Raw genomic sequence first — 27,279 nt, 5'->3', positions numbered from 1 at the left:
GAATGAGTTGAGTGGAGACACATTCCATTGCAGGGAGATGCTTCCAAGAGTGGCCCAAAACCATCCAGAGAAAGTACTGCACTCATGCCCCAAGAAGGGGGCAGCAAGGCTGTGGGTGACTTCTAGCTAAAAAGGTCAGGGGGTTTCCAAGGTCAAGGTCAATATTCTCTCTCTGACCTGGGCTTGGGCGACATCCATGAGGCAACAGGTAGAAAAAGGAAATTTATTGAAAAAAGGGGAAGAGGGCTGTCGGGGGAAAAGGAGGGGAGGGTGTAAGCCAGGACCCAGGTGCTCATGCCATTGGTCCTCACAGTTCCTCTAGGGGGAACAGGAAAAGGATTGCTGTGGACCCCGGGCTGAGGTGGAGGGCATTGTCTGGAGTGCTATCTCTTTGTCCCTCTGCCCATCTCTCCATCCAGTCATGTGGCCCGTGCGTTTTAGCAGATGAGTGAGGCAAAGCGTGTGTGGGGGTGGGACACGAGCGTGCAGAGTGTGTCGGGGAGGGGTATACAGTAGATGGGGCTGGCCTAGGGCCATGCTGAATGGGCCCAGCCCCTGACGGAAGCAGGCTCTCTGGGGCTTGGGCTCAGGTCCTTCCACAAGACCCTCTCTGGCTCAGCCAGGGCCACAGCAGGTGGGATGACCCAGCTCAGGCCTGGGGGCGAGCAGGGACACACCGGTGAGGCTGATGTGACTGCCTGTAGCCAGGCCGGCAAATGCATCGGAATGAGCCGTCAGAATTGAGACAGCGCCCATTGACGCACAGCGAGTTTCGGTCCTCCGCCTCCTCACACTCGTTGATGTCTGAAGGAGTAGAATCGAGGCTGGATTTAGTACCGGGACATTCAGGGCTCCTCACCCAGGGCTAAGCTGCCTCCAGGGCCCAGGAGTCCGGAGCTACCACCTCCCTAAGGGAGTCAGACCTCTTGGGTGCCGAGGGAGGAAGCCCAGGCAACCAGACCCTCAGGTGTCCGGCCCTCCACACTCTGCCTCCTTCAGGATCTGGAGAGCGGGGCTGGAAGGGACGGTGATTTTGCCGCGCTGCTCGCTCTCCCAGCCCTCCTTTGCCCAGGTCCCCACCCAAGCTCACCCACGCAGGCCATGCGGGTCATATCCAGTCGGTAACCGTCAAAGCAGTCACACGTGTAGCCCTCGGGGACTCGGATGCAGCGCCCATTGTTACAGCCGTCCAGGATGCCACATTCTTCAGCCTGTAGCCCTTCGAAGGGCTCATAGCGGCCAGCTGGAGGGGGATGGTGGGAAACATCATGGGGCCACATCCAACAGAGTGCCCGTCCAGGATGCGAGAGCGCTTCTGTGTGTGTATGCATGATGCCCCAGCTTTGGGCATCAGACAGATGTGGCAGGAAGAGGGGGGAGGGCCTGGGCCGAGGAAGCAATCACCTGACCAATGTTTAACCAGTGACTGACTACCCCTTTCAGAACTTTTGTAAAAAAACGGGAAGGTCACCCTGCTCCGACCTTGGGCACCTTCCTTCTCCTCTCTGGGACTCATTGCTGATAATGTGGGAAGGGAAAGTGCAGACCTAGCCAGCTGGGGCTCCTGTGCCCAGCTTCACTGGGGGCAGGGTGTTCTTTGTGTCAAGGCTGCCCCTTGGACCAGGCCAATAAAAGGGAGCAGAGATCCCGATAGAGACTAGATACTGAAGGGCTCTGGTCCTTGGGGGAGGGGAAGAGGGATTTCTAGGAGAAGGTGGAGAGGAGCTGAGGGAGTGGCAGGGAATGATCAGTTTACCATAAAGGGCAGGAGAGGGAGGAGGCCCTTCCTGCATCAGTGTGGACCCAGTCCCTCTCTTGCATGGGCCAGGGACCTAGGACTTCAGAGAGAAGTCCAGTGTAGTGCCATCCAGCAGCCTGAGAGAGCTGTGAGCACGTCTGTGCTCTGGAGGTGCTCACCGGCATAGGGGGCTCCTGCTTCCTCTTCCTCTTCCTCCTCAGGCTCTGGGAAGGAGCCACCCGTATCTCGGGGCCGATAACGCCATCGGGCAGTAGAGTCCAGAGGTGGGCGGCCCTCAGGCTCCCCATAGGCCCCAGCAGCAACCGAGTCAAAGTCAGGCACCTCAAAGGGTGGTGGGCCATAGGGGCTACCTGCACCAGGGAAAGGTAGGGACCCTGGAGGAGGTGGGTAAGGGTCATAGCCCAGCCCAGGGACTGGTGGGGGTGGGGGTTGATACAGCTCCGGTCCATAGGGGAGACCTCCATAGCCTGGTCCAAAGTCTGGTCCATATTCGTAAGGGATCCCAAAACCTCCGGGGCGGGCTGGGCCATAGGCTGGTGGTCGAAGGACATTGCACAGAGCCTCAAAGTCATCTGGAGAAGTAAAAGAAGGATCCCAAAGGTCCAGATCAGCCTTCAAGGCCTCAGCTCTTTCTGTCTGCCTGGGACTTGAGTGCTAGAAGACCGGTGTTCAAATCTCACCTCCAATACCTGATTAGCCAATTGGTCCTCTTTGGTGCCAAACTGTGATGGCACTGTTCTGGGTACCTAACTCCCAAGTCCCTCACACCCTCCCTCAGCCAATGCAGACCCACAAGGTTCTTTGTCTTATAGCCACAATGAACTTAATCTTAGGGACTGACGGGTGAAGTGACTGGCTCAGGGTCACCTAGCCAGGAGGTATCAGAAACAGACCATGAGCCCTCACATCTTCCTGCCCCAGAGGCTGGCTCACGTGACATCCTGTGTCCTCTCTCTGTGGGACTCTGGGAAAAAATAACTCCATCTCTGCTCCTCAGTGCACTCATCCATGAAAATGGGGGGACTATGAGTTCTATCTCACAGGGTTATTGTGAAAGAAATATATCAATGCTGATGAAATAGAAACTTTAGTATGAGATTTCCAGTTTGGAACTCAGGTCAATATTATTAATAATAATTAACATCATCAGTAACATCATCAAGAATATAGCAATGATTAACATTATTGATTATAGCACATTGTGATATAACAGCATATTAATTATTAATAAATGTTAATAAAATTATGGATGATTATTACTAAATTGTTAATGGGTGTCTGTATGGAGCAGTGGATAGAGCGTCAGGTCTGGGGGTCAAGAAGACTCATGTTCCTGAGTTCAAATCTAGACTCGGACATTTACTCGTTGTGTGACCCTGGACAAGTCACTTCACCCTGTTTGCCTCAGTTTCCCCATCTATAAAGTGCACCAGAGAAGAGAATGGCAAACCACTCCAGCATCTTTGACACAGCTCCAAATGACTGAACAACTAATTAAATAAATATACAAATGTAATAAATATTAAAATAAATACTAAATATGATGAATGATAATATAAAATATCCAAGTTAAATAGAAGTAGCATTATTAGTTTTAAGAATATGTTACACTACAATTACATATTAATAATCAATTATACTAACGATGAATAATTATTAATACTAACCTGTGTTCAAAATTGGGTGCTGCTGCTTAAAACCCACAAGACAATTGAACATATTTGCCTGTCTTCTCCTCAGTTTCCTCACATGTATACTGAGGGGGGTCTCTAGCCTTCCCTCTCTAAATCTGTGATTTGAATTTTGGTCTTCTTGCTCTGAGGTCCTGGGATTTCCTCTTAAGAGCCATGCCTGTAATTCTACCAATGGCCACCAGGTGGCAGGCAGTACTCAAGGCCATAGACCGACCAACCAGGCTGTTGCTTGCGGGAGCCTGGCTGGCTTTCTGGGATCCAGAAACGATTTCTCTGCTTTTGTACCACACTGTCAAGGGTATGGGCAGGCCCCAGGGCTTAGGGGGAAGGAGGCAGCACCTGAGTCTCGGGCTGGGCACAGAGCACAGTCCATGCTCCAAGCCTCCCCATAAAGGCAGCAGCACTCGGTGTATGTGGCCTGCCGGTCCAGGCGAGGGCGGCTGCACACTAGGTCTGGTCCCACCTCCTGCCAGCACACAGCCAGGTTGTCATCTGAATAGGGTGTAGAGGGAGGGAAGGAAGAAGGGTATTTGCCTGGTACTGTCTCCCACCCGATGCCCCATAAGCGCCCTCCTACTCACTGCCAATTTCTCTGAAAGAGCGGTCCCCTCTCTTTTCTCTACCTCTCAGATCTAGTCCCCACTCTGGTCCCCATGACCCCTGGCTCTTTGATTCTCCCAGAATGAGCCCCACACCCAAGGCCTGGGTTCCTTCCCAGCCCCAGAGCCTAGGGTGAGTGGAGGACTATAGGGGACAGTCTCCAGTCTCCACCCAGGAAACCTGTCCCTCCCTCTCCCCCAGGGGCAGGGTGAGATAAGGGTCATAGGTTACCGAGACTCTGACTGTCATTGGTCACACAGCGCCGCCGGGAGCCATCCAGCACCAATGGAGGGACACAGGTACAATGGTAGGAACCCACAGTGTTGACACACTGGCCACCCTCACATGCCTCCTCCTCATCTGCACACTCATCATTGTCTGGGGAGACACAGGGCTGATGAGGAGAGAAGCCATCTCCACCCTCCAGCTCATCGCCTTTGCTCAAGCAGAAAGGATAGAGGTCAAGAAGGATGGGCTGGTGGCATTCGACTTCAGCTTTACCCCCTGGAACCCCCTCCCCCACCACGACCAGTGCTTTATCACCGCCCTTGCTGTATCAGAAGGAATGAAAGATTTCTGGGCAGATTTCCTGGGGAAGGTCAGTCCCATCCCTTTCCAAAGCCCTCTCCTGCCCAATCTTCTTTTCTCAGCTACTGAAGGCAGCACAGAGACCAGACTCCTAGAAGGCTCCCCCCCACCAACCCCCTACTGGGAGGGGGGCGTTACCAATACACTCCAGTCGCTGGGTGTGGTAGTAGTAGCCATTGCTGCAGTAACAAGAGTAGCCTGGGGCTGTGTTCACACACACCCCACTCTTGCACACCTGGTCCCCGAACAAGAGACACTCATCCACATCTGTGGAAGGGAAGGTCCAAAGTCTCAATGGTGGTCAGGGCCACCCTCTGCCAAGCTCATCCTTCCCAAGCCCAGAGGGAAATGGGACAGATGTAATCAACAGTCAGCCTTGGCAGGAGCCAGAAGCTGGGAGAAAAGGGCCATCGGGAGAAGAGGGGTGAGTCAGAAATCAGGGTAGGGTTAGGCTCATGGGATCGATGGGCTCAGAGTCAGCTGGGATCTTGGGGGTCATCTCACCCATCCTTTTCATTTTAGTGATGAGGAAACTATGCCCCAAAGAGAAGTGACCTGCCCAAGGTCATGTAGAGTAAGAAGCAGGAGGGGAATACTAACTCTTCATCCATTACCTTTTTCTACTGTGCTAAAAGACTCACCTCTCCGGACGCTGGCATCTCCAGGGGGGGACAGGTAGCCCCGGCCATGTGGGCACAGAGACTGGTATTCCGCTGGGCAAAGAGAAGGCATGTTAGCGACTTGTTGAGGTAGGACTCAAACCTGGGTCTTCAGACTCCATCTCCAGCCCTGGGGACTTAGGCATCCTGGCTCCTCTCTCTGACTCTCTATCATTCTATCTGTCTCTCTGTCTCACTCTCTCTCTCTGTCTCACTCAGTGCCCCCTTCCCACCTCCTCACCAGGTTTGGTCCCCAACCCCCATTCTCTGCCAGTCTCTTCATCCCCCAATACCTGTCTCGGGGCCTGGACACTGCTGGATGCGGCAGCCACTACCCCAGCCCTCGCCCACGGTACAGCAGCATTCCCGCCAGGTGACGTTCCTGGCCAGGATGTTGTCACAGGCGTCAGGGGCCCCGGTGTCATAGTAACACTCCCTTCGTCCACTGCTAGCCCCAGGGCCAGGGCCCGGCCTTGGCGCAGTGGGCCGCCGAGGAGGAGCTGGAGGAGGCGGCAGTCGGGCAGGGAGCCCTGGGCTCGAGGGCAGCTGAGGACTCGACCCTGAAAATGGAGAAATGAGAGGTTCTCAGTCGAGGTACCAGAACAAAAACATAGCAGGTCCACCAACCATCAGGAACACCAGCAGTTCAGGCCTGGGTCTCAGCCTGACCTTCTTTTCTAATTTAACCAATGGCCATTATCCATATTCAGGGACACATCAAGATGTTTGTGCAGCTGGACGAGACAGGTGCCAATAATGCACCAATAACAGCTGTAATAACTCGCCAGATTGTTAACCTTTAGAGCTGGAAGGGCCAGTCCCCCCATTTTAGAGACAGAAAGGGTCCAGGGAGGGAACAGTCACACAGCTAACTTTCCTTTATCTTAATTGCTAAGGGCCCTAAGGGGTGGCTAGGTGGAGCCATAGGGAACTGATCACTGGTCTCAGAGTCAGGAAGACCTGATTTTAAATCCAGCCTGAGATACTTCCTAGCTGTGTGACCCTGGTGCAAAGATAGGACCCTGGGTCAGTCATTTCACCCTCTTTGCCTCAGTTTCCTCACCTGTAAAATGAGCTGGAGAAGGAAATGGCAAACCAATCCAATGTCTCTGCCAAGAAAACCCCAAATGGGGTCATGGAGGGTCAGACCTGACTGAAATGACTGAAGAAGGGGCCTATACAAGCAGCACAGACACCTTTGCAACCAACTAAAGAAGGGTTTAATCATCTCTAGGCTGCAGACCCACAGGTGTCTGCTGCAGCCATCAGTTAAACAGAGGAATGACACTCACTGGCAGGGGGCCTTGGGGGAACACAGCGTCCAGTCATGGGGTCGAATTCATCAGGACTGGTGGGGCAAACACAGAGGAAGGAGCCTTCTACATTCTCACACAGTGCGGCCCCACATACGCCCTGGAGGGTCTCACACTCGTTCACATCTGCCGAGGAGTACAAAAGGAAGGAGCCAAGGGACCAGTCACCCTAACACCCACCCGTGACCATGTCCCCCCTAGGCTCCCCTCCCCCCAGCAGCCCCTTGGGCCCATCATACCCACACAGTGGCGCCCATCCCTGGCTCCCTCATAGCCCTGGTCACAGAGACACTGGAAGGAGCCTGGCAAGTTCTGACACATGGCATGGGCCCCACAGAAGGTTCGGTTCCGACATTCGTCCACATCTACAATCAAACCAGCAATTGTACATGAATTCCTACCTATTCACCACTCCTAGGGTCCTGGGACCCAGTGGGAAAGGGCTCGCCCCATGTGGTACCAATTTTATGAGGCACCGTGTGCTAATGTGGACAGAATACTGGCCTTGGAGCAAGAAAGAGCTAGGGTCAGATTCTGCCTGGGTCACATGTCACTTAATTTCTTTTGGCCGGGGTTTCTTCATCTATGAAATCAGAGGATTAGCCTTAACAACCTCTAAGGTCTCTCCTGGCTTGAAATCTATTGAAACTCAGGGAATTCTCTAGGATAGGAGAAAACCCGAGACTTAAATGTGGGAGTCACCTAAGGACATTGGAAAACCCTACTAGGAAAGGACCTTATGAGGGTAGCTAGGTGGTGCAGTGAATAGAACACCAGCCCTGGAGTCAGGAGGATCTGAGTTCAAATCCAGACTCAGACACCTGACACTTAACTAGCTGTGCGACCTTGGGCAAGTCACTTAACCCCAATTGCCTTGCCTTCCCCCCTGCAAAAAAAAAAAAAAAGGAAAGGAAAGGATCTTATGAGCAAGAGTGGGTCTAGAGGACTGGGAGTTGGGAGCCCTATCCAGGCCCTATAGTAGAGAAAGGCCTGGAGGAGGCATAGACCTTCCACACCCTTTTTTAAAAACCAGTACCAAATCATTTAGAACAGCAGTGGATACAGTGCCTGGCCTGGAATCAGCAAGATTAATCTTCCTGAGTTCAAATTCAGCCTCAGATACTTCTTAGCTGTGTGACCCTGGGCAAGTCACTTCACCCTGTTTGCCTCACTTTCCTCATCTGTAAAATGAGCTGAAGGAGGAAATGACAAACCACTCTAGTGTCTCTGCCAAGAAAACCCCAAATGGGATCATGGAGAGTCAGACAAGACTGAAAAACTGACTGGATAACAACATCAGATCATTTTAATAACTACTACTCTGTAGCATAGTTTGAGACTAGTACTGAGAGACCCCTTTCCTTCCCACTGTCATTCTTATTCTATTGGTCTGACCTACTCTCAAACAATAAATGTTTCTCCACTTATTTAGGTATATTTATTTCAGCAAAGAATGCTTTATCCTTAGATCCATCTAGGTCCTGGATGCACCTTGGGACACTCTCAAGCATCTTTTAGCTTCTGTAATAAGTGTGAATGGAATTTCTCTTTCTAGCTTTCCCTGATGGGTTTTGTGGGTGATAGCTATATAGGAATGCTGACCATGTGTGCGGCTTTATCTTATATTCTGCAACTTTGCCAGTTGTTAGTTATTTCCATTTATTTTCATTTCCTCTCTATGGTTCTCTAAGCACACCATCATATCGTCAGTAAAAAGCAGTAATTTTGTTTTCTCTCTGCATATTTTTACTCTGGGGGAGGCACGGAGAAACAAGATGAGGGGCAGTGGCCTCAGGGAAGATACTGAGACCAGAGCTAGCCTGGAAGACAGAAGAGCCTAAGGGAATCAGGCATTCCTAGGCCCACAGAATTAGCTCCAGAAAGAAGTTTTATTTATGTCTTTATAATTTAATTTATGTTTTTATAACCTCTGCACCCAAGCAAACAGTAGGCGCTTAATGCTTGATGAATTGAATTGACCTCTGTCATCTAGTGCAACTACCTCACTTTACAGATGAGGACACTAAGGCCAAGAGTGACCACATAACCTGCCCAAATTCACAGATGATGAGAGGCTGAGTCAGAACTTGAACCCAGGTATCCCGACTACAAACCCAGTGGACAGAGCCAGAGAGACCTGAGTTCAAATGTGACCTCAGATACTTACTAGTTATGGGACCCTGGGTTTAAGCTTTGCCTCAGTTTCCTCGACTGGAAGATAGGATAATAATTGTGCCCGGCATGCAGTAGACACTACATAATTGCTTATTTCTTTCCCTACATTCTTCCCCTCCCCCGCCCCAAGAATTAAAACTAGAAGTGGCCGTAGATACCATTGTACAGATGGGGAAACTGTCTCAGAGAGCAAGAAGGAGTTGCCCGGTGCCCTCCAGATGTTGGGCACACCCGGGGTCTCATTCATTCATGCCACAAACATTCATTACCCTGGCAGCCACCGCTGGGAGTGGGCTGGTACCCCGGGTCGCAGAAGGGGACACAGCGGTAGGAGCCGGGGGTGTTCTCACAACGCTGGGCCCCACACAGTGCGGGCCCGTACTCTCTGCACTCGTCTACATCTGCGAGGAACAGAACAGAGTACGGAAGGGAAGGCAGAGCAACCAGCGTCGGCGCGCCGCCTCGTGGCCGACGGAGGGACCGGCGGCCCGCAGCAATGAGAGCCGGAGCCAGAAGCCGACCACTACTCCTTGTCCCCCTGCCGCGGGAATTCTGACCAAACGCCGCAGGCCGTCGGAACCCTCTGAGACAGAACCATCAAGGCCAGGGAGGCGGGACCTGCTCAGTCCCAGCCCATTTGCCCCCCCCCCCCCAGTCCCAGCCCACTTGCACCCCTGGGCACCGGGAGAGGACATTGGCTATCCCGGGGACAGAAAGGTGTCCAAGCTCTGCGCGAGTTCGGTGGGTCCTCTCACCATCACAGTTGCCTTCGGGACCCGCGTGGTAACCCGGGTCACAGTCCCGGACGCAGCGGTAGGAGCCTGGGGAGTTCTCACAGCGCTGGGTCCCACACAGGGCTGACCCTCCTTCACGGCATTCGTCCACATCTGAGGAATGCAGCACAGACCCGGGAAGGGGTCAGTCACTGGGGGATGCTAAAGGCCCAGTACCTGAGGGGAAAGCATGGGCGCTCACCGCTGCAGGAGGTCAGGTCGGCACTGGCGCGGTATCCCGGAGGACAGGCGCATTCAAAGGAACCATCGGTGTTGGTGCAAAGGCCTCCCTGGCACAGGCTTCCATCCCGGCACTCGTCCACGTCTAGGGGACAGGACAACATCAAGGAAGCCCAAGGATGGACCACCCCTGCCTTCCTCCCTTATCCCACCCAAACTTCACCAACCCCTTCTGACACTCAGTCCCAATCCCAGTCCCAGACCCCTGCTCTGTTAGTGTCACCCCCACTAGACCCCATCCCCGTCCGCAATGCCCCACATTCTAAATACCGCCCGCTACGTTCCAGGCTGGGTCCTTCCAAACCTCGCTTCTGTTCTAGGGCCAGGCGTACCGATGCAGGAAGATCCGCGGGGCCCAGTCTGGTAACCTGGAGCACACGTGCAGGCGAAGGAACCTTCGGTGTTGAGACACTCCCCGTGGGGAAAGCAGAAGTCTCCTTCCAGGCACTCGTTCACGTCTAGGGAAGGAAGCAGGGAGAGGATGAAGGTTAGGGCGAGAGAGGGCGGGGCCTTTGCCGGCCAGCCGGACACTCCCCGTGTCCTCTCCCACCTGCGCAAGGACCCGATCGCCCGCCGGGTGGGAGCCGGTAACCAGGCTCGCAACTGCAGCGGAAGGAACCGTCCGTGTTGGTGCAGTGGCCGTGGGGTCCGCAGGGGGCGCCCGAACTGCACTCGTCCACATCTGAAAACGAGGAACGCCTGGGTGTGAGGCTCGGGGAGCTCAAAATTTGGGAGAGGGGTGAGGAGAAGGCCTAAAGTACAAACGGAGAGAGCGAAGGAATCTGGCGGTTTGAGTTCATCGACGGTGTCGTGGGGCCTGCGCTTCCCAGATCAGGAGAGATTCAGGACAACGGGCTTGTACCTCAGTCAGAGGGTTGAGGGTCTGGGTGCTCCAGAACCTCCCATCGGAGGAACTGAGAGGTGTCAGGGGGCAAATGTTCCAGGGACGCTCCGTCGGAGGGATTGGGGGGGGGTGTGATCCCAAGGCCCCCAGATCAGAAGGCTGAAGGTCTGGGGTCCAGGTCACAGGGTGTGAGGGAATTGTTCAGATCTTCCCTATCAGAGGGATGGAAGGTCGGGGGAGAATGTGTCTCAGAGCCCAAAGTCAGAAAGAGAAGCGTCAGGGGCCAGCTGGATGGGGTCCTGGGACACCAGTCTCACCAGCGCAGTGCCCCTGGAGCAATCGATGGCCTACTGGGCAAGCCCGGCACTGGAATGACCCTGGCGAGTTGACGCATTCCTGCCCCGGACAGGCCACGTGATTTTCACATTCATCGATATCTGGGGGAAAGACAATCGAGCAAGGGAAGGGCCTAAGCCCTGTCCCTGGGGCGCCTAAGCCCCCCTCTCCTTCCAAGCCCTGCCTCCTCACCCTCACAGGCCTGGCCCGCGGCGTTGAGCCGGAAGCCGGTGGGACAGGTACACAGGTAGGAGCCATCCACGTTCTCGCAGCGTCCGTAGCTGCAGGGAGGGGGGCTTCGCTGGCATTCATCCACATCTGCGGGAGATGAGACGGCAAAGATGGGGAACGGGGCCTATCGACCCCCCACCCGCAGGCACACCCTGCAGGGTCTTCCTGAGGTTGACCACGCCCCCTTCCCTACATCATGACAAGATGACCCCTTACACTATCTAGAACATTCCTCTCATTTTACAGATGGGGAAACTGAGGCTTAGCGAGGCGAAGAGCTTTTTCCAGAATCACAGAGGGTCAGGGACAGAGCACGAAATTCGAAGCCAGATCCTAGACTCCCAATAAGATGCCATTCCATCTCCCAGTCTCCAACTCCAGGAATTTGCCTGAAACACCCTCCATCCTCGTTTCTGCTGATTGAAATCTTTCTTCCTTCAAGGTGCAACTATTAAGTACATCTTGCCCCTTTCCCTCCCGACCATCTTACAGATAAGAATATTGAGGCCAGTGTGACAGTAATGAAGAAACTGGGCTTGCAACCAAGACATGTGGCTTCAAATTGCAGCTCTCATATTTACCAAGGTAAGCCCCTTACAAAAACAGGTTCTACCCTCATTACATGATAAAGTGGTTATGTTTTACATATAGGAAAAATGAGGCTCGGGCATCTGAAGGGACTTGCCCACAATTACACAGCTAAACAAGCATCAGGGTCTCCTCGGTGGTCTCCTTTGCAGCAGGAGTTCAGAACTGGAAGGGCACTTAAGAGTTTCCAAGTCTATTAAGTCCCTATTTTATAGATGGAGGAACCAAGGCTGAGAAATGGGAGAGCACTTGCAGGGCTGGCTCAGTAATTCGGGAATGTCAGGAGATGGGTCAGGGAAGAAATGAGACAATATGAGGAGCCAACAGAGCACTGACTTTGAAGTCTGGGAGACCTGGATTCAGGTCCTGCTTCTGATGCCAGCTGTGTGATGCTGGGCAAGTCCACAATAAGACTCCGTTTCCCCATCTGATGACCTAGAAGTTCCCTCTTAGCTCTGAAATTTTTGAGCCCATCCACATAATAGAGGGAGTTCTTAAGTCTATGAGCCTGTCCATATAATAGAGGGAGGGGGAAGAGTTAGCCATAGTACCGGTAGCAGAAGGGACATACCGACACAGGGTGCGCCAGGTCCATGGGAGCGGTACCCAGCAGGACAGGCACAGTGGTAGCTCCCTGCCGTGTTGTCACATCGGCCAGGCCCACAGGGAGGGGGATCCCGGGCACACTCATCTATGTCTTCACACTCAGGGCCTTGGAAGCCAGGTGGGCAGGAACAGCGATAAGAACCAGGCAGATTTTCACAGTGGCCCCAGCCACAGGGCCCTGGGCTCTGGGCACATTCATTGATGTCTGAGTAAGGAAACAGAACTGATGTTAGGGGCCCATTTTGCCGCTGCATGGACATCTAAGGAAGTCTTTCTGTCCTCAAAGGGCCTGTGGGATTCCTCTGGTCAGCCCAAGAACTCACCCCCTGACATTCAACTCCAAGCACACCCAAGTGGGGTCCAATCCCTCAAAGATCATTCCCAATCTTCTACTCTGCTCCTCAAGCTCAATTCCCCACCCTCCATATCCCCTCGGCCCTCAGCCTCCCTCCTCTGTTCCCTTTGTCGAGCTGTTTCTTCCTCCCACCCCCTTACCTTGGCAGCCAGCTCCATGGGGAGCAGCCTTGTACCCAGCTGGACAAACACACAGGTAGCTGCCAGGAGTGTTCTCACAACGCCCATTGGTACACGGCTGCTGAACACACTCATCCACGTCTGCAGGCACAAGGATTGGGGAAGAACTAGGGATCAGAAGTGGGGCCGTGGCTAAGAGATGCCCCCTGTGGGCATCCCCACATCTACCTGCTCCTCCCTGCACCCCATGCAGACCCAAAGATCTGTATCTACAGACAGAGTTGGGCAGAGCAGTTGGAAAGGGCAAGATTTGGGAGGAAGAGAGGGACAAAGACTCACCCTGGCATTCAGTGCCCTGTGTACTAGCATAGAAACCAGGGGCACAGATACAGCGGTAGCTGCCTGCTGAATTCTCACAGCGCCCATGGGCACAGGGCCGGGGTACCTGGCGGCACTCATCCACATCTGTCCCAGAGAATTGGATAAGGAGGGGAGGTAAAGTCAGAGGGGTCACAGGTGATGGGCCCTCCTTCCTCTAGGGATCCCCATCCTTCCCCCTTTGGTCCCCAGTCTCACCGATGCAGTGTGTGCCATGGGTGCTGAGCCAGAAGCCCGAGTCACAAACACATGTGTAACCACCCTGGCGGGGAATACAGCGCCCTGGACCACAGATTTGGGGGTTCCGCTGACACACACCCCCTGCCACTGGGCCTGGTGGACAGCCAAGGATCAGCATGTTGCCCCAGCCTTGGCACCTGGCCTCCCCTGTAGTCTCCTCTAAAGTACAATCCTCTTCTGTCTCCTTCCCCACAGGGGCTTCTCTCTCCCCTCTCCCCTCAAATCTTCCTCATGCCCCAGAATCTCCTCCTTTCTCCCAAGAGCTTCCTCTCTGGTCCCTTCTCCCTTTAGAGTTCCCATTCCAGATCCATCATCTGTGGCTCCTTACCTCTTTCAGGGAGTTCAGGGATTGACTGGATGGGGACAGTGGGTAGGGGTTCCTCAGGTCGAGGCTGGGGCTGGGGCCGGGGTCTGGGTCTGGGCTCTGGGTGGGACGTAGGTGGACGGCTCCAGACTGGGCAGGAAAATAGGTGAAGGGGTAGGTCAAGATTATGGCATGGGGGGCACTTGATGCCACCCATGCTTTCTTCTCATTTCCCAGCAGTATCCATTGCTTCCCATTTACCTCCATCTTTGCCTGTATCACAGTTCAAGGTGGATGGAGAGGCCCAAAGACCCAGAGCTTACCTGTAGGGGCCCAGACTGGAGGTGCCGCGGTAACAGGTGGAGGTACCCGGGGCTGACTGATGGGTACTCGTGGTGGCTCCTGGCCCAAGGGGCGAGTATTGTATCTGAGGTCAGAGGCTGAGTAATGGTAGCCAGGGCCAGCTGGGCATATCTCCCTGAAACCCTCTGTATGACAGATGGGAAAGTGGGGAGGTAAGGGAATGAAGAAGTGCCAAATTGAGAGAGACAGAGAGAAGCAAATCAGTAAGACAGAGGCAGAGACAGTAGGACTTGTAGAGGTATTGAGTTGGAGTATATGAGGGCAGGGTGTAGGATATGGGGAGTGTGAGGCTCTGGGTACAAAGGTGTACAGAGTATTGATCCTAGGGGGTCCTTTGGGGGAAAGAGGTTCAGATACCTTTGTGAGTGTCTAGTCTGTGAAATGTGAAGGGGATTGTGGATGTGGATGGGAATTTGGGTGACGTGGAGGCCAGGGTACCAGGACTGAATGTAAGCTGTGTGACTGTACAAGTTAGGGCATCCCCTCGGGGTGTGGGTATTTGCAGTCAGAATAAGACAGATGGCAGAGGAGTTGGAAAATGTTGGAGGTTGAGGTAACACTTTGGGAGAGAGTCGGGATGTAGGAGAGTACAGGGACCAGGATACAGGGGAATCCTGGGGCCCACCTGAGCCAAAAGGTGGGCACAGCTGGCAGCTATGGCCCCAGGCCTTGCCCACCCGACTACAGCAGCAGATTTGTTTGGTGATATTGCGCAGGATGGGCAGCGAACAGCCTCCAGCCCTGAGTACCCGAAAGCAGGGGCCCTTTGCCTCTGAGATCACATGCTGGGCTAGAGAAGAGCCGGGGGCCAGAGGCTGTGGTCAGAGGGACAATTCAGGGAAGAGGGAGACGGAGTGGGGAGAGGCTGGGTGGGAGTGGCTTGGAGTGAGCGGGGAGACTGGGTTTGGGAATGGGGAGGGGCTTGGAGCAGATGTAAAAGGGGGCAAGGTTTTGGACGAGCAGAGGAGAATCCCGGTACTGAGCACATAGTGGCATTCGGAGGGGTGGGCTTGGATCTGAACCGGGAAAGGTTAAGAGGGGTCAGGCTAGGGCTTTGGAAAGGAGTGGGACGGAGTTTATGAGTTGAGAGTTCGGTTAGGGGTAGGTGGTTTTGAAGTACAAAGGCCGGGAGGGAGGAGCAAAGCATGCCAAGGTGGGGTCTCTCACAGATGCAGCTGCTCCGGGAGGAGTCTAGGAGGTAGCCATCGGGGCACACACACGTGTAGCCGCCGCGAGTGTTCGCGCACTCCCCGTGTTGGCACCGCCCTGGCTCCGCGCACTCGTCCACATCTAGGAAGAGGGACAGGGAAATGGGGGCAGGCCGGCCTGGTGGAGGGGGTAGGGTCCAGGGCCCCTGCTCCCGTCCCCGTTCTCCAGGCGCTGACCAGCCCCATTCCCGGACACTTTTTCATGCCCCGCCTCGCTCGAATGCCACCTCACCGGCGCAGGAGCCGTTGACTCTTTCAAAGCCTGTGGGGCAGGCTGCATCTGAGGATCCCAGTCGGCCTACGCTGCCTGGGGAAACAGGAGAGGGTGTAGTTTAGTCCGGCCCTGGGCCAGAGAAACTGAGATTAGAGTCGAGGCGGGGCTTGGTGTGAAGAGACCTCCCCCAGCCTTGAGGGGAGAAAAAGTGAAAGGAGTGACTTTAGTACAGATAACGCCCACTGGACAGGAGAAAAATGGGATTGGATCTGGAGGCTTAGCACCTGGCACTCTTCAGAGCGCTTGCGCCTATTGGGCAGTGGGAGAGAGAAAGGAGGGGGGCAGAGGGAACAGAGGGGCTTTTTCCTAATCCAAGCCAGATTCCTTCTTACTGAGGTGCTCGGAGCACGGCTGGCAGTCGTGAACTCCCCAGGCCAATCCAGCCCCTCGACAGCAGACCTCCTGTGTTCGCAGACCTGGGAGAGGGGACGCGCACTGCCGGGGACAAAGGGAGGGACTCAGTTCTCCCAGGAGCCAGTGCCGACCTACCCTTCGCTGGGCCCAGATCCAGGGCTCACCTCGCCTTCGCGGAGCTGTCGGAAACAGTAGCCGAAGCCCGAGGCGTCAGTGTAACCGCCGCCCTCTTCCTCCTCACCCCGGGGGCTGCTCTGGGCCAGCACCGTGTACAAGGCGGCGCGGTCCGACGGCACCCCCGAGGCTCGAGCCTGGTTCTGACCCGTAGCCTCCGATTCCTCGGGGCCCAAGTTGGGCCCCGGGCCGCTCACACGTTCCACTTGGTGAATGATGACCGAAGCCTCTTGGGGGTGTTCCACGTGCACGCTCACCAGTGATGCCACGCCTGGGGGGTGGGGGATAGTAGAGTGAACGCTCCTGCGGAGCTAGGATGAGGGGACAACACAGCCCGGGGTGGGGGTCCCAAGAGACAACCTAGGAGGGGAAGCCTAAGTCCCACCGGGAAGAGTAGTTCTGCGGGAACCCAAGAAAGAGAATGACAGGGACAAGAATTCTCGTCAGAAGAATAGAAAGCTAGGAAGGACTTTTAAGAAATTTAACATGTGGGGAAACTGAGACCAGTGGATTGGGAAGAGGCCACGTGAAAGCATCAATCTGGTCTTATTATCACACAAGTGAAAGCTAGGGAGAGAGTGTTTAGATCTGGAAAGGACTTTGGAAATCCTTTAGCCCAAGCCCTTCACATTACAGTTGAGGAAACTGAGGCCCAGAGAAGCACTCAGTATTCGAATGCATCTGTTTCTCCACTACATCCTACCGTAGATGCACACAGCGCAATTCAGGCCCAGAGAAGAGACCCCTGGCCAAGTCCACACCTTGTCTGAAGGAGATCCAGGGAAGAAGCCAGGCCCCCTGACTCACTGCCTGGACCTGCCTCCACTGCACCCCCAACAGAGCCCTGTTGTTCCCCAGCCCCAGGAGGGCTGCCTAGTTGGGGCGGACGCTTTCTCCCCTCCCCTCACCATGCTCTTCATCCCGGTGGTTGGCCAGGGGCAGCGTGTACACCGACTTGGTGACCCCAGGTGGGGGAGGCGGAGGGGCCTCGTGACGTGTGCGGGAGGCAGGCAGCTGACAGAATTTGCCCGCGAAGTCCGGCGGGCAAAGGCAGCGGTCTTTCTTCACGCACACACCCCCGTTGTGGCACAGGAGTGGACACAAGACTATGAAGGGATGGAAGGGGCAGGGGCGGGTCACGCGTCTGCTCCTCCCCCGCCTCCCTCTGCCAGCAGAACCCAGAAGCCTCCTTCTCTCACTTCTCCCCTCCTTTTGTCCAAGAACCCCTCTCTTTCCTTTCACTCAGCTCTTCCCCCTTGCCTGGGGAGGCATGCCTGCTCTCCATCCATACGAAGCTGAAAGTCCCTTTCAACAGTTCCCCCTCCACACAATCCAAACGTCCTCTTCCCTCAGCTGCTCCTCCCCCACCCCACTTTACGGCTTAGCTCTCCCCGCCAGCTGCACCCCAGGAGGGGGAACGCATGGTCCCCATATGGGACATCGGGCCCAGCTCCCGCACGCAGGGACATCTGGGCGCGGTGCCGCCAGTGGTGAGGTCGGGTAAACAAACGCGATGGGGGGAAGGAGGGCGGCTCCGCATTCCCCTGGCTCAGGGTGGGGGCCTTGAGGGGTGCAGCTCTATCCTCCCACCCAAAAAGCAGGCGTCTCTGCCTTCCTGGAGCCCCATGCCCATCTGTGCCCAGCTGTGGGCAGCTGTTTGGCGCTCCGGGGGACCAGGGGCGGGTCCTGCTGTGAGTCCTCCTCTCCCCCCTTTCTACCCCGTCGGCCTCTTCCCCCACGGGAGCCCCCGAAGCCGCCAGCGGCAACAGCTGGAGACAGCTGTGGGGTGGGGCCGGGCGGGGGCCAGCCAAGCCCGGAGTGGAGGCGGAACTCTGGGGTCCTAGGTCTCTGGGAGGGGAGGAGGCGCTAGGACTAGAAGCTTTGCTGCTGGGGGTGGGGGGATCTCACAGAAAAAAGGGGGAGGGAAGTCAGGGGTTCTCTGGGCAAGAAGGGGGACAGGACGCCAGCCAAAGTCTTGCGGGCAGAGATTTCAGTTTTGGAGATCAGAGTTGGTATTGGTGTTGTAAGCTGGGGTCTCACAGAGGAAGGGAAGGGGGAGAGGCGGGCGTAGGAGCGGGAGGGGTCCGGTGGAAATTCTTCCCCGTTGTTCTTGGCGCCAGCAGAGCCCCGCTCCCACGGGCCAGGCCCACGCCATGGGCGGGGCGCTCCTTGGGGGTAGTGCCAATTCTTCCCGCCCCTTTGGGAGGAGGGGGAGAAGAGGGGCGGGGGGCCGAGGATGCCGGGGTCTTGGTAAGGTCAGGCCCGGCCTTGCAAGCATCCCAACTGCGCCTGCCTCCCTAGGCAAGAGGCCAAGGGATCCTGGCACCATCTCAGGGTTCAGCCCCTGGCACGAGAGCTGGCATCGTGTGCCTGAATGCCTGGCTCCCCCGGGGCCCCCCGGGCTGGGTCTGTGAGGCAGGGGCGGGGGAAAGGGGCGGGGGCCGAGCGGGAGATGAGCTCACGCCGGCCGGGTCTGGAGCGGGGCCAGGCTTGGCCTGTTCCCGGCGCCCGGGGGGCCCCAGCTCCCTCCTCGCCTGCTGCCGCAGTCTCTGAGGCTGGGGGCCGCCCCCGGGGGCAAGTGAGGAGATGGGGAGAGGCGCAAAGTCGGGGTAGAGGTCGAGGCCCAGGATTGGGGAGCTAGGCTCCCCTTTCCTCTCAGTCCGAAATCCGAGGCCCAGCTAGACTGAACGATGTCCCGCTGAGGGGAATTGAAGCCTGGGGGAGAAATGGTGGCCCAGGAAGGGCAGGTGTCCAGTGTCCAGCCTGGGTCAAGCCTGCCTCATCCCCTCCCCTGCCCTCCACTGAGAGGAACAGGTGGGGTGGGGAGCTATGGAGTTGGATTTCCTTTCAGTCTAAGAGCTCTGCTGTCTCCCAGGAACTGTGCAGTCGTCACTCCCCACCCCACCCGACACCTAGTTGGCATCTGAAGGGAGCACCTGAAGTTCTATCTCCCAGTCCCGAGATCGAAGCTCTCCCCCTTAGCCCCCAGGAATTGCTTAGGAGGAGCACCTTAGAACCCCTCCTTCAAGGCACTCTGAGGTGCGGCAGCCCCATTTCCCCCCAATGTCCCACAGTCTGCACCTTGAAGGGGCTCCCTGGATGCACTCCCTCCCCTGTGTCTTCTGGGGATGCTAGACTGTCATCTAGGAAGCACCCTTTGCCCTCCTCTCAGCTCTAGAAGGCTTTTTGGAGGCTCAGCGTCCATCCAGAGCAGGGAAATTGGCTGTCTCTTGTGCCCCTCCAATTTGTGGCTCCCTGTCCGCTCCACCGGTATTCTGCTTCCTTTCCTGGTTAGTTCCCTGCCTCAAGGCAAACGGTGTCCGACTCCCTCCTCTGTGCCTTTCCCCTAGGGATATCACTGACCCATCCGGGTACCCAGCTCCCTCCTCCGTGAGGCTCCCGGCTCCCTTCCCTGTTCCCCAGTCCCGGCCCCGTCCTTTGACACTCACAGACTCGGAAGCCTGGCCCCGCGGGCGCTGCCCCGCCAGGGGAGCCGCTCTCCACGCTGGTGGTGTTGGCGCGCACGCAGTGGGGCACGCAGCGATTCCCGGTGCAGTGCAGGCGGCACACAGCCGGGGTGAAGAGTACTCGGAGCCGCTCGCGGGGTCCGGGCCGGGCAACCGGGCCGGGCAGCAGCGGCAGCAGCGACAGCACTAGGAGCACGAGGCGCCGGGGCTGCCGGGCACCCGCCATAGCTGCGCACTGAGCTGCCTTGCCGCCCGCCCGAGGGGCCCAAGCCCAGACAGCAAGTTAGCGCTGCGCAGTGCGGGAGGGGAGGGGAGGGAAAGGGAGGGGAAGGGAGGAGAACAGAGGGGAGGGGGATGGACCTGGGAGGGGGCGGCCCCATGCGCCCCCGCCCAACCCGGCCCAGCCTGGCCCGGCCCGGCCCGGCCCAGCCCAGCCCAGACGGGCCAACCCCCTCCTAGCTCTTTGGCAACCGCGCGGGGGCGCGTGGGGCCGGGCTCCATGCCAACACCAATGTTTGTGCGCGACGCGGGGGAGAGCGCGGGCCTGATCACCACCCCCCTCCCCACTCTCACACACTGCTTTCCTCAACTCATTCCCTCCCCTTCCTCCCTCCTTCCCCCCCCCCCACACACCCCCACACCCAGTCCAGGCCAAGCCCAGCTCGGCCCAGCTGCAACAAGTGGTTGGGAGGGTGGGGAACAGGTGGGGGCACCAGGGACCCCGAAGGCGCTTCTTGGGGCTCATGTATAGCCGAGTCGCTGACCCAGGGGCGCACACCTGGAATCTCCCCACACACACACACTTCCGCTCCGAGCGGGCCCACACAGCTGGAAAGATGACTAGGTGCAGTTAGAAGACAAAGTCCGGGGGGGGGGGGGGGGGGGGGGGGGGTCTACATTTGGGCTCGCGTGGACCGGGCACTGCTGGACTAAGAAGTCGGGGGCGGGACAGAGCTCTGAGGAGGGCACATCTGGGGACCGAGAGGGCTACAGCTGAGGGAAGAAACTGGCAGCAGGGAGGCCCAGCTGGAGAAGATTCTGGGGCTACAGATGTTTCAAGGGGCTGAAGGCAGGGGCATTGGTTAAAGGTGGACCAGCCCGGAGGTGAAGTCAGGGTTCCCGGTTTTTCTGGCTGCGCTGCAAAGGTCTCTCCTTCACACACACCCCCACTTCCTCTTCTCTTCCCCCCCAGTCCCGAAGTATCAGACCAGACCCTTCCACCGGCGCCACCGCTTCACAATCCCCTTTGTTGTCTGGACTTGGGGTTCCGCCAGACGCCCCTCGGTCCCTAGCCAGCGGAGCCCGTTAGGGACCCCTCTTCCTTTCCCGCCTGCCTTTTCCCTTGAGAGGTGGAGCTGAGCTCGGACTCCGAGCTCCTCCCGCTGGCGACCAGGAAAGGGTTAAATGGGTGGGGGTGGGGCACCCTCCCTGGGTTGGCCGCCCCGTGGGTCAGTGGCTCTGGACAACATCTTCCCTGACAATCTCCCTCCCCGCCGCACCTTACCTCCCTCCCCCACGCCCGCTGTCACTGAGCCACCTTGGGAGAGGGGTCGGATGCCGGGGTCCCTCAGCTCTCGCCCTGGGGGAGGGAAAAGAGAGAGTTAAGAGATGGGCATGAAGACCCTGGACCCTAGACCCCTCTCCCCACTCCACCCCCACCGCTGGGTCCCCTGAAGCTTGGGGGAAAGAGTTGCCAGAGCCCCACGAGAGGGCACCTCAGGCCCGGGACAGAGGCGTCACCAGCACTCCTGTTCCCTTGGGCTTTCCCCTTGGACAATGCAGGGCGTGGGAACCAGACGGCCTTATCGGCCTCCGGAGAAGAGAAAGGAGGGGCCGAAGCGCTTACCGGGGGCCCGGGCAGGAGCAGCGGCCGCTCTCTCCAGCTGGCGGCTTAGCCGCAGAAGGCCCTTGTATCTGGGCCCTCGAGGTCGGCGGCGCTGCAGCAGCGCCCGGGCCTCCTGCAGCCTACGGGAGGGGAAGGGAGGTGATCAGCCCAGGCCCGGCAGGGCGCCCCCTGGCTCCTCCTGGGGCAAAATGAAGAAAAATCCCCCCACCCCACCCACGAACTTTCCCCCCTCCTCCCCATTGAGGCTAAGGCAGGCGCCCCCTGCAGGCACGGCCCGAAGGATGAGGGTACCCCGAGAGCCCTGAGACAGAGACAGACTCAGAGACTAGAGACAGGGGCAAAGAGTGACTTAGTGACCGGGAGACAGAGGCGATTGATGGCACAAAGCAGATGGCACAGAGCCCTGACAGTAGAGACGTGGAAAGAGAGAACTGAGACCTTCGGGAAACAGAGACATGGGTGGTGATTCCCAGTTGACCCCGGCAATCAGAGATCTGCAGTGAGTGAGACAGAAAGGGAGGTAGTGCAGGGGAGAGAAACCCAGACTCGGACCCACACGAGGCTGAGAGGCCTGAGAACCAGGGCGGGAGACTATGACTGGGAAGACCAACGCAGTCTTCATCCCAACCCGGCCCTTTCCCCTGAGAAGAGAGAAGACACACATATTGGGGGGGGGGGGGAAGAGATTTATGGAGCCCTTAAAAGTGAGCCTGGGAACTACAGACACACCCAGACCAGATAGAGAACCTGAGAGGCAGAGACTTGGGGAGAGAGGGAAAGAAGAGGGTCAATGGGACCCAAAGCTGGAGGCTTCCATCTGAGGCAGAAAGCAAGAGATGACTGAGAGAAACCATCTCACACAGGGAGACTTTGGGGAAAAGAAACCTGGAGAACAGAGGAGACTGAGGAAGAGAGAGATGAGAGACACAGGGCCAGAGTAAGACAGCATGACTGACAGAAAGAGACAGAGAATTCAACTTTGAGACATGAGACATAGGTGGCATACAGACAGAACCATGGAGAGAGACAGAGCCTGGAAAAGGTGGAAAGGGAGTAAGGAGAAAGAAACTAAGAGAGGGAGGAAAGACAGGAGAACAAGCCAGAAACATTCAGTGAGATAGGGACACACAGGCAGAACCATGTAGATACAGAAAGACTGGGGGGGGGGGAAGCAAAGACACCCACAGAGAGATGAGACTCAGAAAGGAGCCCACCCACAGGGAAGGCACTAGAGACCAATACGTGGTAGGAAGGAGGAAAAGAGAAGGAAAGGGAGAGGGGGAGAGAGAAGGGGGGGGGGCATGGAACCAGAGAGAGAGAGAGAGAGAGAGAGAGAGAGAGATGAGGTTGGGAAGAGTCAGGGACAGAGATGAAGGAGAGCAGAAATAGCGATATCTATCAGAGAGACACGTGAAAAGAGAGAAAGCCTCGGTGAGAAGACAGACCTCACTACTTGAGGGGAAAGAAGACATGGGGTACTGATTCCAGGCATTCCACAGAAAAAGACACAAGACAATAACATTCTAAAGCATAGATCTATGGATTGAAAAGGACCTTAGAGGTAATTTAGCCTAGCCCCCTCATTTTACAGATGAGGAAATTGAGGCCAGAGGAAATTAAGTATGTGCCAATATGAAAAGACTGGGGCTATCCTCTGAGTCTAGCCTCCTTTCCCAAGCACCATGCAGCCTCTTGAAGAAGACAGAGATGGATAGAGACCCAGAAAGAACACCTCTAATAGGTGAACCCAGTCAGTCGAGACCCACAGGGAGACAATGACTCCCAAGAGGCAGACAGAACTGTAGGAAGGGGGGAGGGGAGAATGGCGGGCAACACAGTCACCATGGGACAGCAAGTCCAGCAAGGAGTGAAAAACGAAACAGACGGACAATCAGAGGCAGGGGCAGCACCGAATGGGGTCAGGAGAGGAGCCCCCAACCCGCACTCACGTCAGCGGCTGCCAAGTGAGGGAGGCCTCTCTGCGGGCTACTGGCACGGGGCTGGGGGCTGGGGACACTGTGGCCCGGGGAACCCGAACAGCCCGACAGCTGGGCCGACAGGGGCACAGCTGAGGAGCTCCACACTGCTCCCCTGGTGGGCACTGCGGAGACGAACAGGGAGCTGCAGGGGAGAGACCAGGGCAATGTGAACGAGAGCCTCCATCTCCTCGGGCTCCGTGGACCAGAGGTCCCAAGCCGTCGACTCAGCCTCCACCCACCCCGCGCTGCGCCCAGTGCCATTCCAGAGATGGAGGCAAAAGCACAGATAGCGCTGTGCCCCTGCCCACGCGACCCCCGACAGCCCCGTCCAACTTCCGCCCCTGGTCAACACTCACCTCTAGAACAGGGGCCCGGACGTAGAGGGCGCCCAGCGCAGCAGCGGCGGCAGGCAGCTGCAGGGCTGGAAGCAGAGGGTCGCCAGAGGGAGGAGAGGCCGGGGTCAGCTGGGCATCACCACCCACGGCTTCAGCTGCTAGCCTCCAGCCTCCACCAGCTCCCCGAGGCCCCCTAGACGCACTCCCTCCTGCTTCCACAAGGTGGCGCCGCCCTCCCGGAGGCCCCAGCTCGGTGCTTGGGGCCAGACTCCCTGGGCCCCCAAACCCCCTGCGTCCCTCCTCCCCTTCCACCTCCAGTCCCTGCGCAGGCGCACCCCCTCCTCCGCACCCCTCCAAGACCGCTCCATTCTCTCCTGGAGGGGGTTGCGAGACCCACGGGCGCTCAGGCCCCTAGGATGGGAAGGGGATAGAAAAGTGGGGTGACGTGGGGAGCAGTACGAGCTGGCCTTTGGTTGCCAGTCCCAGGCCCTTGCTGGCCCCCTGGAGAAGGAGCGTTAGAGAAAACAGACTTGGAGAAGCCCCCTCCCCCCGGGCCTACCAGTTAACCCCTTCCCGGCCCCGCCCCCGGCGCGGCGCGGCTGAGCTCGGGTTACTAAGCGGATTCGCAGAGGCGGGAGCCCGAGCCCTGGCCCTTTGTAGCGGAGCGCGGGGGCCGATCTGGCAGGGGGGCCGGGGGGGGGGGGTGACCAGACTCTCTCTCTCCACCCAAAACCTGAGGATGGGCCCTGGGCTTCCACCCTGGGCGAACCGAGGGCAGTCCGGGACCAAGGGGAGAGGGAGTCAGGTGAGGCTCTTTCCTCCCTTCTCCCTCACTCCCTTTCTACTGGGGCTGCGGCCACCTGGATTGCGGGGAGAGGGGGCTCCCTGTGCACACACTGGGGACTCTGTGTCCCTGCCTCCCCGCTTTTGCGGGGACCATGGGGGGAACTGACTACAGGCTGAGGGGGCGGGCTGGCACTGCCTGGTAATGGGGGAGAGGTGGTTGTTCTCTGTCCACCCACTGGGGTGCATTCCTGCATTCCTCCCTAGCCCCTTCCTTTCTTCTAATTATGGGGGCGCCGTTTGCAGGCTGGGGCGCCGGGGGAAATAAATGATGATACCACCTGGGACGCAGGGGCGGGGCCTGAGTTATCAGCCCCCCTCCTCTCTTGGCATCCCCCCCCACCCACTTCAGTCCATGTGAGACCCTCCCCCACTCCTTCCCGGGGGGTTGCTGTTTGAGGGTGAGAGGAGAGGGAATGAATCAGGGAAGTGAGCGGACTTACCGGGCCTGGCCCCCTGGGCGGCCCCGGCCTCTACTCCCCTGTGTCCCTGCAGCCCCGACGGCCTGGCCTGGGCGCGGCTCGAGAACCAGCAGCAGCAGCAGGAGGAGTAGGAGGGGGAGGAGGAGGGATCGGTGGCGGAGGCGGCAGCTGGGCCTGGGAGGCAGCATCTTGTCCTGCTCCGTGTCCCTGTCCTTGCCCTTGTCCCTGTCCCGTCCAGTCCCTGGCTCTGGCCCCTCTGTCTCCCGCGCCCTGGGCTCCCTCCTCTTACCCCGCCCTCCCCTCCCCGCCAGCTCCACCAGACCAACTTTCCCCCGCTGCCCGGGCTCCAACTTTGGACCAATGGGGGTGCGGAGCCGGCCGGGGTAACCCAGGTTTGACCAATAAGAGCACAGTGCCGGCTGGGGGGCCCCGGAAAGAGCCAATAAGGATGTCACTGGGGCGGGGTGTCTGAGACAGGTGCCCTTGAGGACTTGGAGGGGGGTGCCCTGGACGCTTACTGGTGGGTGACAGAACATATCTAGCATGGATCTTTTGGGGGCAGGCGTCCATGAGCCCTGTCCTGCTCGGACCCCCACATGCAGCAGGCCTGAGCAAGGAGGCAAGGTGTTAGGAAATCTCGCAGTAGGTTCCAACCTCGGGCCCCAGGCCCCGGGCGCAGTAAGGAGGCTGGCTCTTACATAGCCAAGGGCGGGTTTATTTCAAATACCTTAGTACCAAAGAGAATCCCATCGGATCCCACCCCAGACCTCCAGAGGGATTCTCGGTAAGAGAAACTCCATCCTCCCCACCTTCGACCTCAGATTCTCTGACGGTCGGATTTAGAGCTCCCCAGGACCCCACCCGGGAATCTTGCCCCACAGGGACCGCAGAGGAGGGATAGCCCTACTGAGCTGAGGATCCGCTTCCATGCTGGTGTAGACTATGCTGGCGGGTTCTGCATCGGAGTGTTTGGGGCCAAGGCCTTCCTCCCTCCTTACTGAGCTTCCAAGTGGGAGGCTCTGAGGTCAAGGCATCTCCTTCCCTTCTGACCCCCAGTAGAGTGAAGTGTTCCGACTGGCACCTACGGATCGTCTCCAGCCCCCCGTACCTGCTGTTTCCAAGCCAGAACTCCGGAGTCCTCTACCTTCAACCGGCTTCCTCCTTACCTGCTCCGCCTCCCTCCACCCTACCCCACCTTCTGAGACCAAAGCCTGTCCCCGCCCCCGGTCCCGAGGGTTCCGCCCTCCGTAGGTGGGAAGGCTCCCTCCCCTTCTTTCCAGGACCCGCCTCCCGCCACCAGTGGCTCTTCCCTCAGAAAGGATTTCCAAGTCCCACCCCTGCTCCCCAGCCCCGCCCCCTCCATGCAGACCCAGTCTTCAGAAGATGTAAAGGCCCCGCCTCCAGCTCCACAGACTCTAAGGAAAACCTTAGAGGGTTTTCCCGGGCCCCGCCCCAAGTAGGTGACATCAGCTCAGAGGGTGGTGTAGACGTAGACACAGACGAGGACCAGCAGGTTGAGTGCTGTGCCTACCAGGCCCAGCAACGCCAGCAGCCTCTCTTCCCTCTCCGGTTCCGGGGGCTCGTCCATCCGCAACCTCCCTTCCTCCTGAAGAAATCACAGGAGGAACCGAGGAAGGTCTGAAAGCGGTCGGGGCCATGAAAGAGGCCCTATCTCTAACCATCCCCAGATTCTCCCCCATCAGCCGGATGCTCAAGACCATGCCCAGTATCTCTCCCCTCGCCTCCAATCCCCGCCCCATTCCGCCAGAGTAAAAGAGTCAGATACACAGATACAAAAGACAGATCGAGACACCCAGAGACAGAGAGGGCTGAAGGACAAAGACACTAGAAAGAGAGAGAGAGTACCGAGCAACAGAAAGACCTCTGAGGCGAGGACACTCAGAGAAAAAGAAACCAAGACCGTGACAAAGAAGGACCTCGGAGACAGGAGACTCGACCCAGAGAGACAGAGAAGCAGCTTCTCCCTCCGGCCACCCCTAGCGCTTCTCTGGCACACGAGTCTTCCACTGGTGGTTGCCAAAAGCCTGAGTGTATGCATGATGGCTAAGGCCCATCGAAGCTCTTCGCTGGGATTCTACTGATAGACACAGAAAAAATCCCTGCCATTCAAAGGCCAACTCAGGCGCAACCTCCAGGAAGCCTTGAGGGATCCCTCTCCCCTTTATCCACCCTCCTCTTCATTACTGTTCTC

At 57.5% G+C, this 27,279-nt stretch overlaps 1 protein-coding gene across 3 annotated transcripts; it reads right to left on the bottom strand.

Annotated features, from left to right (window-relative positions):
- Positions 1–209: 209 nt before the first annotated feature.
- Positions 210–25,627, bottom strand: LTBP4 (latent transforming growth factor beta binding protein 4). Of its 3 annotated transcripts, XM_069078992.1 has the most exons (34): positions 25,089–25,627; positions 23,824–23,888; positions 23,438–23,609; positions 21,489–21,607; positions 21,147–21,221; positions 17,084–17,281; positions 16,166–16,446; positions 15,980–16,082; positions 15,606–15,680; positions 15,333–15,455; positions 14,791–14,955; positions 14,126–14,290; positions 13,827–13,952; positions 13,457–13,591; positions 13,220–13,345; positions 12,902–13,021; positions 12,372–12,611; positions 11,174–11,299; positions 10,963–11,082; positions 10,352–10,483; positions 10,134–10,259; positions 9,764–9,886; positions 9,544–9,675; positions 9,058–9,189; positions 6,853–6,978; positions 6,593–6,739; positions 5,594–5,860; positions 5,283–5,354; positions 4,780–4,908; positions 4,285–4,431; positions 3,793–3,945; positions 1,918–2,331; positions 1,091–1,243; positions 210–804 (listed from the first exon to the last, which is right to left on the bottom strand). In XM_069078992.1, the coding sequence occupies exons 1-34, from the start codon at positions 25,610–25,612 to the stop codon at positions 650–652; spliced, it is 5,466 nt and encodes a 1,821-aa protein (XP_068935093.1). In that variant the 5' UTR covers positions 25,613–25,627; the 3' UTR covers positions 210–649. The 3 variants fall into 3 exon arrangements, with proteins under 3 accessions (XP_068935093.1, XP_068935094.1, XP_068935095.1); XM_069078993.1 differs by lacking the exons at positions 21,147–21,221; positions 21,489–21,607; positions 23,438–23,609; positions 23,824–23,888; positions 25,089–25,627 and adding an exon at positions 19,625–19,949; XM_069078994.1 differs by lacking the exons at positions 17,084–17,281; positions 21,147–21,221; positions 21,489–21,607; ... (1 more) ...; positions 23,824–23,888; positions 25,089–25,627 and adding an exon at positions 19,625–19,949.
- Positions 25,628–27,279: the final 1,652 nt, after the last annotated feature.

The sequence above is a fragment of the Petaurus breviceps genome, unplaced genomic scaffold (genome assembly GCF_028583685.1).
Source record: "Petaurus breviceps papuanus isolate PSGF00001 unplaced genomic scaffold, PetGlider_PUasm1.0 91041, whole genome shotgun sequence".
Lineage (NCBI taxonomy): Eukaryota > Metazoa > Chordata > Mammalia > Diprotodontia > Petauridae > Petaurus > Petaurus breviceps.
Note: the sequence above shows the minus strand (reverse complement) of the source record. Positions and strands in the feature narration are given on the sequence as shown.